The sequence below is a fragment of the Humulus lupulus genome, chromosome 3, assembly GCF_963169125.1.
Source record: "Humulus lupulus chromosome 3, drHumLupu1.1, whole genome shotgun sequence".
NCBI classification, from domain to species: Eukaryota; Viridiplantae; Streptophyta; class Magnoliopsida; order Rosales; family Cannabaceae; genus Humulus; species Humulus lupulus.
In genome coordinates, this window is record NC_084795.1 from 117560795 (window position 1) to 117573739 (window position 12945).

The 12945-nt window shown below is 34.7% G+C and overlaps 1 protein-coding gene across 1 annotated transcript; it reads left to right on the forward strand.

The window, feature by feature from the left end:
- The first annotated feature begins 1089 nt into the window (after positions 1-1089).
- LOC133824966 (pyruvate kinase isozyme G, chloroplastic-like) lies at positions 1090-4636 on the forward strand. Its single transcript, XM_062257976.1, has 7 exons — positions 1090-1161; positions 1255-1669; positions 2394-2569; positions 2730-2826; positions 3116-3264; positions 3852-3960; positions 4037-4636. The coding sequence occupies exons 2-7, from the start codon at positions 1610-1612 to the stop codon at positions 4148-4150; spliced, it is 705 nt and encodes a 234-aa protein (XP_062113960.1). The 5' UTR covers positions 1090-1161; positions 1255-1609; the 3' UTR covers positions 4151-4636.
- Positions 4637-12945: the final 8309 nt, after the last annotated feature.

Below are 12945 nucleotides of genomic sequence, written 5' to 3' on the forward strand. Positions count from 1 at the left end.
ACTGTCAGAGTGAATTATGATGCCTTTGTGAATGATGTGGAGGTTGGAGACATGCTACTGGTTGATGGTAATTAGATACCTCTTCTGTGTGCTAAGTTGTTAGATCAATGATCCAGTAAATGGGTATTCTGTAGCATAGATTTGCGTGAATAGACTTTGGCTGTGAAGAAAAGATATATGGCTTTTTATAGTTGGTTTAGCCTGAGTCTGATTTATTGGAACATTTCTCTTGTTGTTAGTCTATCCTATTTTTCGCTTACTTCCCTTAATTAGACAACTCTATATTAGAGACCTTGACTACTTTCATAATGACATTGCATTCTTAACCTCATGTTTGGTTGGAACAAGGGTTTCTTAGGCCAGGACAAAGCCTACAACATTGCCAATTGGCCATTGTATGTTGAGAGTATTTTTGTTAGTTGTCATATGTGGAAGTAACTGTTGCATTGCTCAAGCAATTCTGTCTATGCGACTACTGTACTTTCGTTTCAAATGGTTGCATATTTCATTTTTTGATTTGTATATAGGTACCATTCATCATTATTAAGCTAGCCAGTGAGCCTTATTTATTGTGTATTTGATTGATGTATAATGACCACTACCTGAAGAATGCCATTTTTTCTTAGCTTAAATGTCTGATATCCATATTTATATATTCTTCTCATGGCTTTTAATGCCTGTTTGTATCTTTTATCATCCTTTAGTTAAAAGTTAGTTGAAAGAAGATATAAGTAAGATCTTTTTTTAATTATTTTTTAATGCTACTAGTTTTAATAACTTGAAATTTTCCTATTATATATTAGGTGGAATGATGTCTTTACTTGTTAAGTCGAAGACACATGATACTGTTAAATGTGAAGTAGTTGATGGTGGAGAATTAAAATCAAGGCGTCATTTAAATGTTTGTGGCAAAAGTGCAAATCTCCCTTCAGTTACAGGTAACAAGGAATGCTTGGTGCTGATATGAATTTTTTCATTTACTTTATTTTTGTATATCGAAATGGGTTAATAAGTCTAGTGCATGATCTGTTGTACCTGTCTTTTGTACAAATAAAGACTAGGAAGATATCAAGTTTGGAGTGGACAACCAAGTCGATTTCTTTGCGGTCTCTTTTGAAAAAGATGCTAGAGTGGTTCATGAGTTGAAAGATTATCTTAAAAGTAAAATATTATTTCTATCACTAGTTTGTTCAGTACCAGTTATTTGACTCCAGTTACTTTTTTAGAACTAATTTTTTAAAATCTCTTTTCTAGGTTGCAATGCAGACATTCACGTGATTGTAAAAATTGAAAGTGCAGACTCTATCCCAAATCTTCATTCAATTATTCCCGCATCTGATGGGGTTAGTTCCAGTGTCTCTTTGTGAATCAGTGGTCACTTATTTAGTCATAGATTATATCTTTAGTACACCTATCCACCCTTCAGTGATCATTGTTGGTACCATACCCCCTCTCTCTCTCTCTCATTATTTTATTCAAAACATTATCCAAATCATTGAGAAGGATAAGGAATTACAGAAAAAGAGCTAAACCACATGTTCTGTTATGCTAAAGAATAGAAGAATTCATATCTTTTTATTCATCATATTAACAAGTTTATTACTAGGCAATGGTTGCTTGTGGGGACCTTGGAGCTGAAATTCCGATTGAGGATGTTCCTCTGTTACAGGTAAGACATGGATTTTAGTTATCGTTTTTATTACTTCTATATCATGCACGTTGTAGAGAAAGTTGATGACATTTATACTTGAGAGTATTAAAGGATTTTGAAATATTGTGGTTTCGATAATTTTTTCAAGTAATATTATTTCTGTTTAGAATCTCTTTTCCTGGTGGAATATTGAGGACTTCTTTTCACTTGCTGTGAACACTACTTGATAAAGTATTAGTTGCTGATTAATGCATAATAAGAAAAGCTTTGACTTTTATGCATCAATTCTTGGACCAAGTTGGGGAAAATCAAATCCATTCACATTTTTTTTCCTTACTAAAAGGGAAACTCATTCACAAAGTGAGGCTAGAAAATAATTCTCAGCTATTTATAACATAGGCACATCTTGAGGTAGACTGATAAAGACGTGACTAACTACTAATCATTTAACTTATTCAAGGAATGTTGCACACTGTGGCTTTGGGAAACAGTCTGAATAACCATATGTAGAACGCTTTATTCATGATGTAGCATATTGTATCATTGAAAATATATTGCCATCCTTGCCATCCCTGCTCAGTGCATGCAGCGTATTTATCTCCTTTTCATGTCTTTGGGCCCATATATATATGTATATATGATAAGTTCATATTTTCAAATGATTATTATTTAAAATACTGAAGTTAAAATCTTGAATTTGTCTTTGATTCTGTCATGAATGAAATTTCCTTGTTACGTACAGAAGGACATAATTAGAAGGTGTCAGAGAATGCAGAAACCAGTTATTGTAGCAACAAACATGCTGGAGAGCATGATTAATCATCCTACGCAACCAAGGGCAGAAGTCTCTGACATTGCACTTGCAGTACGGGAAGGTGCTGATGCGGTCATGCTTTCTGGAGAAACTGCCCACGGAAAGTAAGTTAACTAATTCATTTGGCCTTGGGCGGCCACTTAATATATTTCCAATGTGCAATGGCTATTGAAAAAGTATTATCAAAACTCAATAAATATGTTTGTATTCTAAATTTTTTGCTTTCTTTGTAGTAATGTGTATCCCACAAAAATAATTATAGTATTATTCTCTAGGTAAAGTAATGCAAACTGTGGCATTGAGGACTGAGTTAAGTCTACAAATTAGCACTGCTCCTCCAAATCTATTGAGTACATATAAGGTATCTCCAGATCAGTCTACCTACAAGTTTCATGTATTAAGTTATTGAAAATATTAAAAAATAGGGCTTACCGATGTATCGTATGCCTTAGGCCCCATGTCATCACAATGCGATATGGTACATCCTTTTGCCTCACAAAATACCATGTAAGAACATGTGCTGGTTGTATGTGGTGCTGGATGCCTTTGCCAACAGATCATCGGTCTCTATTTAGTTAGTCTATGTTGAAGCTGCTCTGAGTAATGATTACTGAATTCCTTCTGATTACTTCGTTTACATACTTCTACAGAGCAACATGGGTGAAATGTTTGCTTTTCATGCCACAACAATGGCAAACACTCTTAATACGCCAATTATTGTTTTCACAAGAACAAGATCTATGGCTGTACTCCTAAGTCATTATCGGCCTTACTCAACAATATTTGCCTTCACAAATGAGTAAGTCTATCATGAGGAATGATATGTAATTCATCTCCGATGTATCAATTCTATCTGTAATTTTGGTTCATAATTACTCTTCAACGATTTGTATGCTAACACGGTGTGTTTATTAACAACATGGCTTTGGGCAAGTAGCATAAAATAACATTAGGAAGGTGAACATAAATAATATATTTAGCAGGAATTTTTTTTGACAAATTAGGCACACAGGAGTCTTCTGTAGTTAATGTATCATTATTTTGCCTAATGTACAGAAATGGGAAAAAAAAAGTAAGTGAACAGGATTAGCAAAATCTGTGCCAGCACAGCTGATGACATCTTTTGACTCTTCAAGATTTCAACTTAGCTAAAATAAAGTTACTGAATGCATAATTATGAACTCAACTGATTTCATAAACCATCTAAGTACTATTTCTTATCTCTTATTATAATTATCATCCATATTCACTAACAACATATTTATTCTCATGCTAATTGAATATATTCAACACTCAAAATATGCTTGGGTGCTTATTAAATTTGAGAGTAGCACGGTTCTGCAAGTGCAAAATATTTTATCTGACATGATAATTCGTGCTTAGCAGAGAAAGGATTAAGCAGAGGCTGGTGCTTTATCATGGTGTTCTACCTATATATATGGAATTCTCAAATGACGCTGAAGAAACCTTCTCTAGAGTACTCAAGCTCTTACTGGTTAGTGAGGTTTAACTTCTATATTCTTATTTCTCTTGCATCATTGTCTTACATAGTTATTTGTTTCAGACTTCAGGATAGGGGTCATTTGAAAGAGGGAGAGGATGTCACACTTGTCCAAAGTGGTGCGCAACCAATATGGCGTTCAGAATCTACTCATCACATTCAACTGCGCAGGGTCCAGAGTTGATTTTGTCACACTTGCAGAGTGTTCCTGTACAAACTGGGCAAACACCACCCATTTTGTAGTATTTTTGTACTCTCTTGACCAGAGGAAAGCTTAATTCTTTCGAGTCATTGGAACTATCACGTCTTGTTGTGAACCAGAACAAGAATAATTTGTTGGAAAATTGGCTAGCAGAAGACAAATTAGAATGCAGTAAGGAGCTAGGAGATCTTGTGAAGGTTAGCATTATGGAATTTGTTAATTACACAGTCCTGTGTTTCTTTTCTCTTGGCAATAATTTAGTTGTTTACTTCAAATAATGCCTGTGTCATGTTTTTTATGGTATCTCTTAGTTTCTTTTTAATTATTTAATTATTTAGGTTTCTTCCTCCAGTAATGGATGTGAGATTCTAACTAGTCTAGTATTGGTTATCTGAAAATCTCATCTTCTCAAGCTTCGGTTTTTTTTAATTCATTTTGGTATCTTAGTAGTGATTTTATTTCTGCTATGTTTTTTGGAATCTGAAAAGAAAGTGCATGTAATTTTATCCTTTGTGGGTTTAGCTTCTATAAATATATATGTACATCTTTGTGCCTATTGATTGTCTATAGTCTGATTACTTTGAAGAAATAAGAATTTCTATTTAATGACACATTTGGTATATATATTGTTATTAGCTTGTTGTTGTCTCGTCTGTTTGGGAGTATTTCATGGCATAAATTGCATGTATAGCCACTGTGAGATTGATAGACTTAACTGGTTGTGAGTTTAGGCACCTAAGGGATGGCTTGTACTAGTTGGCTAAAAGCTAATTTAATCACAGTTATGCCCAGCTAGCTGTTAGTTACCAATTCTCTCTTTTATTTTGTATGTTTTACTATATGTTTGTGTGAATATAGTGGTTTGATCTGAAAGATTTTTTGTCTTATTTTGTGTTAGATTTTTAGTATCTAGCTTCTATTCTGCTTCTACTTCTGGGGGTCTCTAGTATCATTCTAAATGCTTTTTAACTCAAATCTGCCAAACTTTTAACATGCTGTCTCAGTAATTAAGCACCTGAACCAGAGATGTCTTTAGGGTGAAATTGAGGTCCCTTTAACCTGAAAATGTTAATGTTTGTTTACTGTATAATATGTATCTATTCACTGTGTGATAGCAGTATTTTGAATTTTGAAGTATGTTCACTTGGTATTGCTTGCTTAGGTCTTATATTGTATACAGTTTTATTATTTGATTCATATTATTTAATTTTTTTTAAGCATATACCTTACCTTTTATCTGCTATTGCAGGAGAAAAATGTCTCTTTCCCCATCAATTGGAGGAGAAAATGATACTTAATTTTGAAAGCTTTGTGTTGGGAAGCTCTAGAATATTTTGTGTTGAAAGTAGTAATTTTTCAATATGTTGAATATTTATGACTAAAGAACATTTTGTTGTTGAAAACAATGTTGAATGTTTTAAACTAATTTGTGGATTGTTAATACAATGTTGAATGTTTTTACTTTTTGTTATTTGAAAATCAAGTTCATTTGATGATGCTAGTACATATTAGAAAGTTAATTTTAATTATATAAAAAAAATTAAAATATAATAGAATAAATTAGTGTTATATAAATGAATATATGATAAGAATTTAAACTTATCTAAATATTAAAATAATACGAAAATTGTGTTATAATATCTATTACAATAACACTTTTTATGTAAAGAATTTTGTTATGCAAACTTCATTATATAACACAAATAATGTGTTATACTAAAGTGTAGTATAACACAAATTTATAAGTATTGAAATGTGTTATATAATCGACTATAAATAATATTATTAAACACTTATCTATTTATTAAAATAACACAGAAAGTGTGTTATCGTTGACAGTATAATAACACATCTGTATAACAATGATAAAGTGTTATGTAAAGTACCCTGACCTACGATAACATAGTCGGTCTTAACACATCAAAAAGTGTTATGGTATGTTTTGATAACACATTTTTGGTGTTATTAAAAGCATTTTTTCTTGTGGTGTTTCTGTCGCAGAGTATTATCAAGAAACTGAACTGTTCTTCTAATTTATTCACAGTCTTCCAATGTATCCTTAGAATCACCTAGACAAGTGTGGGCAATTCTCAACACATGAGATAGACACAGAGAGAAGAATTGAAAATAACAAAGAGGCTTAGAAAAGGACTTGTGTTTAGTGAGAATCTAAAACCTATCATAAAATCTGACTTGTGACTAGTCAAACTTGTGTTTTGACTTCTCTCTAAGCACTCCGTTTATAGACTCAATTAGGCCATTTAATTTAATTAAAAAAATTAATAAAATAATAGCCAATATAAAGCCCTAGGTCGAAATTATCATGGGCTTTAGGCCCGTGAAATTTTCCATTTGATTATAAGCCCATTGGACTTAAAATCAAGGCCTATATTATTTTCTATTGATTTAATTAATTAAATAATTATTTAAATCATTTATCAAATTAATTATTTATAATTTGAACCTTGATTTAAACTTATTTATTAATTTAGATACCAATTTATCTTAATTAATAAATCTGCCCTAAATTGACCTAATCAACTTTGCTAATTCTAATTGATAATTAAATCAATTAATTGAGACTATCTAGATGATTTTATCCAAGGTACAATGGGGACCAGGGACCTATGAAATTGAGCTCTCATAAATCTAACAAATAAATTTACTAACTTATTAATTCCGAGTGACTCCACTATAGACTCGGAATTGCACTCTTAAATTCATAGAACGCTCTATAACAAATATAGATACGCTATTAATTATCCATTGTTACAACCACAATTGTCACTCAATCCTTTATAGATGGTCTACAATGAGATAGGACTAAAATACCGTTTTACCCCTCATTGTATTTTATCCTTAAAACACTTAGTTCCTTGTAAATGATATTCCAGTAAACTAACTTAATTACTGAAATAAGTTCTCAATCATTTAACACCTTGAACAAAACTAAAAGGAAACCATTGTTTCACATCTTCATCAGAAGCTATAAATTTTAATTTCTGTGATTAACACTCCCACTCAATTATACTACCGAGTTCCCAAGATATAAGTATGGGCTAGTTCATAAGGTAAGCTGGTAATGAACAAGTCAAAGAACTCAAATAATACACCCAGTTAGAACACTAACCACTCATAGTTGAGATTTAATTGACCTATGGTCAACTATATGATATGACTAGAATAGATAATAACTGTATGTTTACTTATCTTATCAACTGTCAATATCGGTTCTGTCCGATGTAACAAATACATCCGATCTTATCTACTTTGCTAATGTTCTGGAAAGAACATAACACTGTAATGTGTAAGTAGATCATATTGTAGATTGGCAAGACAGTGTAAATCCTGTGCACTGACTAATCTTAGGACTAACTTATTTTGAACATATAATCATATTTATATTCCACTTTGATTACGCCACTATAAATAAGATTAGCTATATGCTCAGGATATAATAGAAGTTTATATTAAACAAATAATCATGAAAATAAAACATGTGAGCAAAGTGATTGACCAAGTCAAAAAATAATTTCTATTGTATTATTGATAAGAAAATGAGATTACAAATAATTTGGGTTTTATTTAGGGCATAAAACCCCAACAAATTCCCACTTGTACTAATTGAAACTAATGCCTTAATTCTACTAATCCCATTTCCTTGATATGCTTATCAAATGTAGCTTCTGGTAGTGTCTTTGTAAACAGATCTGCAAGATTGTCTTCAGTTGCGATCTTCATAACCTTCACATCTCCCCTGGCCACATATTCTCGTATAATGTGATTCTTCCTTTCTATATGCTGACTCCGCTTGTGACTTCAAGGTTCTTTCGAGTTGGCTATCGCTCCTGTATTGTCACAAAACAACACAAGCGGTTTATCCATTTCTGGAGTAACACCAAGATTCGAATAGAACTTCTTTAGCCAGACTATTTCCTTAGCTACTTCTGACGCGACAATGTACTCATCCTCCATGGTGGAATGTAAGATTGCAGACTGCTTTACTCTTCTCCAAATCACAGCTCCACCCCCAAGAGTAAACACCATTCCATAAGTAGACTTCCTATCATCGACATCAGTCTGAAAATCTAAATTGATGTAGCCTACAGAGTTCAGAACACCACCCTTGTAGACTAACATATAATCCCTAGTCTGTCTCAAATACTTCAGGATATGCTTAACTGCTATCCAATGTTCCGGTCCTGGGGTTGACTGATACCTGCTCACTACTCCCACTGCAGAGTAGCTATCTGGTCTAGTACACAACATGGCATACATCAAACTTCCAACTGCTGATGAATAAGGAACTTTTCTCATTGCATCTTCCTTTTCAGGAGTTTGGGGAGACTGCCTCTTTGAAAGATGAATTCCATGGCATGATGGTAGACGCCCTTTCTTGGAATTTGTCATTGAGAAACATTCAAGCACTTTATCTATGTAAGTTCCTTGAGAGAGAGCTAAGAATTTGTTCTTTCTATCCTAATGATCTGGATACCTAGAACATAACTTGCTCACCCAAATCCTTCATCTGGAATTGAGTGCTCAGCCAATTCTTCACATCTAATAATTTCTTAACATTGTTTCCAATGAGTAAGATATCATCCACATAAAGAAGCAGGAATACCACTATTTGATTTTCCTTCAAATGGTAAACACATGGCTCATCAATATTTTGTTGAAAGCCATAGGTTTTGATTATTTCATCAAACCAAAGATTCCAGGAACGAGAAGCTTTCTTAAGTCCATAGATGGTCCTATTCAACTTGCAAACTTTGCCTTATTGTCCAGCTACTTTAAATCCTTATGGTTGATCCGTATAAATCACTTTGTCAAGCATTCCATTAAGAAAAGCAGTCTTGACGTCCATTTGCCAGATCTCATAGTCGAGAGCAGCTGCTATAAATAGGAGGACACGAATGGATTTGAGCATGGCTACTGGACTAAAAGTTTCCTCATAGTCCATGCCTTCTCTTTGGGTATAAACCATTGCCACTAATTGAAATTTATAAGTCTCGATATTTCCATCAACACCTCATTTCTTCTTATAGATCCACTTGCACTCAATGGCCCTAAAGTCACTAGGTGCTTCCACAAGATCCCAGACAGAATTTGAGTACATGGACTCCATTTCCTGTTTCATGGCTTCGAGCCATAGCTCATTTTCAAGGCTAGCCATTGCCTGTTTGAAAGACAACGGATCATCATCACTAGTGTCATCAACAACCATATTGGTTTCACCATCGAAACCATAGTGAACTGGATTCCTAGAAACCCTCCTACTACGACGAGGCTCTGTGACTGTTTGCTCAGGAACAATTGTACTTTCTTCTTTTAAATCCACTAGCGTCGGTTGGACATGAAGAGTGGGAATTTCATCATCAACCTGCATTGATGACGATGGAACATTGGTTGGAGTCAAATCTTTAGCCATCTCCTCTAAAACTACTTTGCTATGAGGTTTGAAGTTTTGGACATAGTCATTTTCCCGAAAAGTAGCATTCTTAAAAGTAAACACTTTCTTTTCTGAATGACTATAGAAAAGTCCACCCCGAGTACCTTTAGGATAGCCAACAAACATGTAAACTTCAGTTTGCGGTTCTAGCTTTCCTTCCTTTTTCCTCAGGATGTGGACGGGACACCCCCAGATTCTATAATGGCGTAAACTAGGTTCACGACCATTCCAGCATTCTAAAGGTGTTTTGGGGATTGATATAGATGGCACGACATTGAGAATGTCATTCGAGGTTTCAATTTCATGTCCCCAGAATGAAGTTGGTAGAGTTGAGTGACTAAGCATGCATCTAACAATTTCCAATAAAGTTCTGTTTCAGCGTTTCGCTACACCATTTTGTTGAAGAGTTCCTAGGGAAGTAAGTTGTGATAATATCCCAAGTTCACTTAAATGATCTTGGAACTGCATATCCAAATATTCTCCACCCCTATCAGATTGCAAGATCTATAAAGTTTTACCTAATTGGTTCTGAGCCATTGCAAGGAATTCCTGAAACTTTGAAAATGTTTGTGATTTCCTATGCATTAGATAAAGACATGAGTATCTAGAGTAATCGTCAATGAAAGTGATGAAATACTCAAAACCACCCCTGGCATGTACATTCAAAGGTCCACAAACATCTGAATGCACAAGACCAAGTGGTTCTTTGGCCCTATCACCCTTTGCAGAGAATGGACGCTTGGTCAGTTTGCCTTCTATATAAGATTCACAGACAGGTAATTCACCTAAGGTGAGTTCTCTCAAAGGTCCATCCTTTGTAAGTCTTTGAATCCTATCTTAGCCAATGTGACCTAGTCTCAAGTGCAATAAATACATCATATTATCGTTATTGGTCTTTTGACGTTTATTGGTCCTAAGTTTAGCTACTTTGAATAAATGATTGTTAAGAGCGAGGTGTTCATTAGGTCGCAGAATATAAAGCCCGTTTTCAAAACATGCAATACACAATTGTGATCCATTGAAAGAAATAGATATATTAAAACTTGTGAAAGTCATAACAAATCGTTCTAATTGCAACATGGAAACTGAAATTAAATTTGTACTAAAATCTGAAATAAAAAATACATCATTTAAAATTAAAAATTTATTTCCGAACTTTAGACGAGCTCTTCCTCTAACTTGGACCACAACGAACGCTTCGTTCCCAACTCTAAGCTTTAAGCCGCCTTCCTCCACTTCCTCCCATGATTCAAGAAGTCTTAAGGAGATACAAACATGGTTGGTAGATCGAGAATCAATAATACAAATGGATTTATCATTCTCTAAAACATATGTATCTAAGATAAATGAATTATAATCATTACCTTTGTTTTTCGCTGTTAGAAACTTGGGGCAATCCTGTTTCCAATGCCTCTTCTCTTTGCAGTGAAAACACTTACCTTTACCTTTCTTTTTTTTCTTGTTCTTCCCCTTAGGTGTCTGTGCACTAGGTTGTGCACTCGTCTTTGCAGGCTTGGGGTTGTTGTTTTGTCCACCTTTCCTCTTGTTTCCAACTTTCGAAGATGAAGCATGGTTAGCTTCAGTCTTAGCTAGATGAGCAGCAACAACAGTAGTCTTATTTTCTCCTCCTTTACTAGGTCCACCCATGATAGGCTCAAAAATCTGAAGCTCGTTCATGAGATGCGTCGGACCATGGTTGAGTTGATCACGAACGTGCAGACACGGTGCCATCTGAGAATTCATGGTGCCATCACGTATGTGTGGAGACGGTGTTATCTATGCATTTACAGTGCCATCACGAGCATTGACGGTGCCATCACGAACATGCAGACACGGTGCCCATTCTGGGGATTCCTCAATCATGATGAATTCAGAGTTGTCATTAATCAACTCTGTGTAGATTTTCTACTTCCAATTCAGGAAGTTTTCACCAGTGAGTTTCTCCATCGAAAGTTGAGAAAGGATGGGAGTAGACACAGAAACTACTTAACTTAAAACTACAAATTATCAATAAAATAGAAATCAATCACATTTGCTCAATAAAACTTCTATTCACACAAACTTCAAGAAATAGCCCAACATATACCAAAAATACGTAAGATATGAGAAAAAAAATACCAAAAACAATCATATCTCTATTTCTTTAGGTTTTTAACTAATCTATGATATCATTGCCCCGATTGGCGAGAGTAAAAGATACCACTAGTTAAATAGAGTTGTAAACTCATTTAATAATGGACACCACTAGTAACAACCTACTATTCGATCAAAATAAGAAAACAAAATCTCTTATTTTATGAGCTAGACCCACGGTTTCGATAATCATGGACTTAGTCCTAATAGTCACCGTAGGGGTGAGTCTATTAGAATTTTACCTATAATTATCAATCTTTCGAAATCTAACCTTGTCAAAATAACTAATGAACACCTTCTGTAGGGGGAGGAATCAAAGCACCTCGAGGCTCCATTAAGCTATTGACTATGTTAAACCAACGGTGGAGATCAACCTTGCTACCTCTGCGGCCAGGTCCACAGATGGTGCTGCTAGAGTTGTAGGTTGAATAGATGGCATTTCTATGTCAGGGGTTGTCGTGGTTTTAGACCATGTGTAGACACCCTTTCCTCGGCCTCCTCCACTGGCCTTTCCGCCTCTTCCTCCAGTCGACATTATGGGATTCTAAGCCAAAAAAAGAAAAATCATAAGGAAGGCACACCACATAATGGTTTGATAGGTACTTGCAAATTCATACCTTCAAACCACATCATTTAAAGTTTGCAAAAATATTAAACCATAGCATTCAAAGTGTTCAAATTATTCCAAAAATTTAAACGATCCCATAAAGTGTTTAATGACCAAAACATAAATCCTTTGAGGTCTAAAAATATATCCCATCTTATTTATTAGTGTCTCATGTAACGATTTATGCAACAGATTCTAGTCCTCAATGGTGGATTCATCCCCTGAGCTGTACTCAAAGACGTCTTCTGGGATGTGAAAGTGGCTGGGAGCGCTCACCATTATCTTCATCCTAGCGGTCACACGTGGTATAGCTCAAGTTACTTTCTCAATTGCTAAAGCTCCTTCCACATCGTGAACTGTCTCCAAACGTTCATCTATCTCTCAGTCATCTGTCTTCACCAATACCAGCTCCAGACGACTAAAATTGTAGTTGTCTATAAGATCGCGAATTACGTATTCCATGGTACTAAACTCCACGTCAATGATGTCGTGCCATGCTCTGTCCAATTGGAGAAGGGCCTCACAACTGAGAAACTTCACAACGAGCCTATACCATAATCAAATAACATCCTTTAGCATCACATA

Excerpts from the sequence above, each read along its gene's own strand:
- LOC133824966 (XM_062257976.1), top strand. The coding sequence starts at position 1,610 with ATGGTTGCTTGTGGGGACCTTGGAGCTGAAATTCCGATTGAGGATGTT. Across the intron at positions 2,827-3,115 it reads ATCTATTGAGTACATATAAG|AGCAACATGGGTGAAATGTT; the intron begins GTATCTCCAGAT and ends ATACTTCTACAG. Across the intron at positions 3,265-3,851 it reads ATATTTGCCTTCACAAATGA|AGAAAGGATTAAGCAGAGGC; the intron begins GTAAGTCTATCA and ends CGTGCTTAGCAG.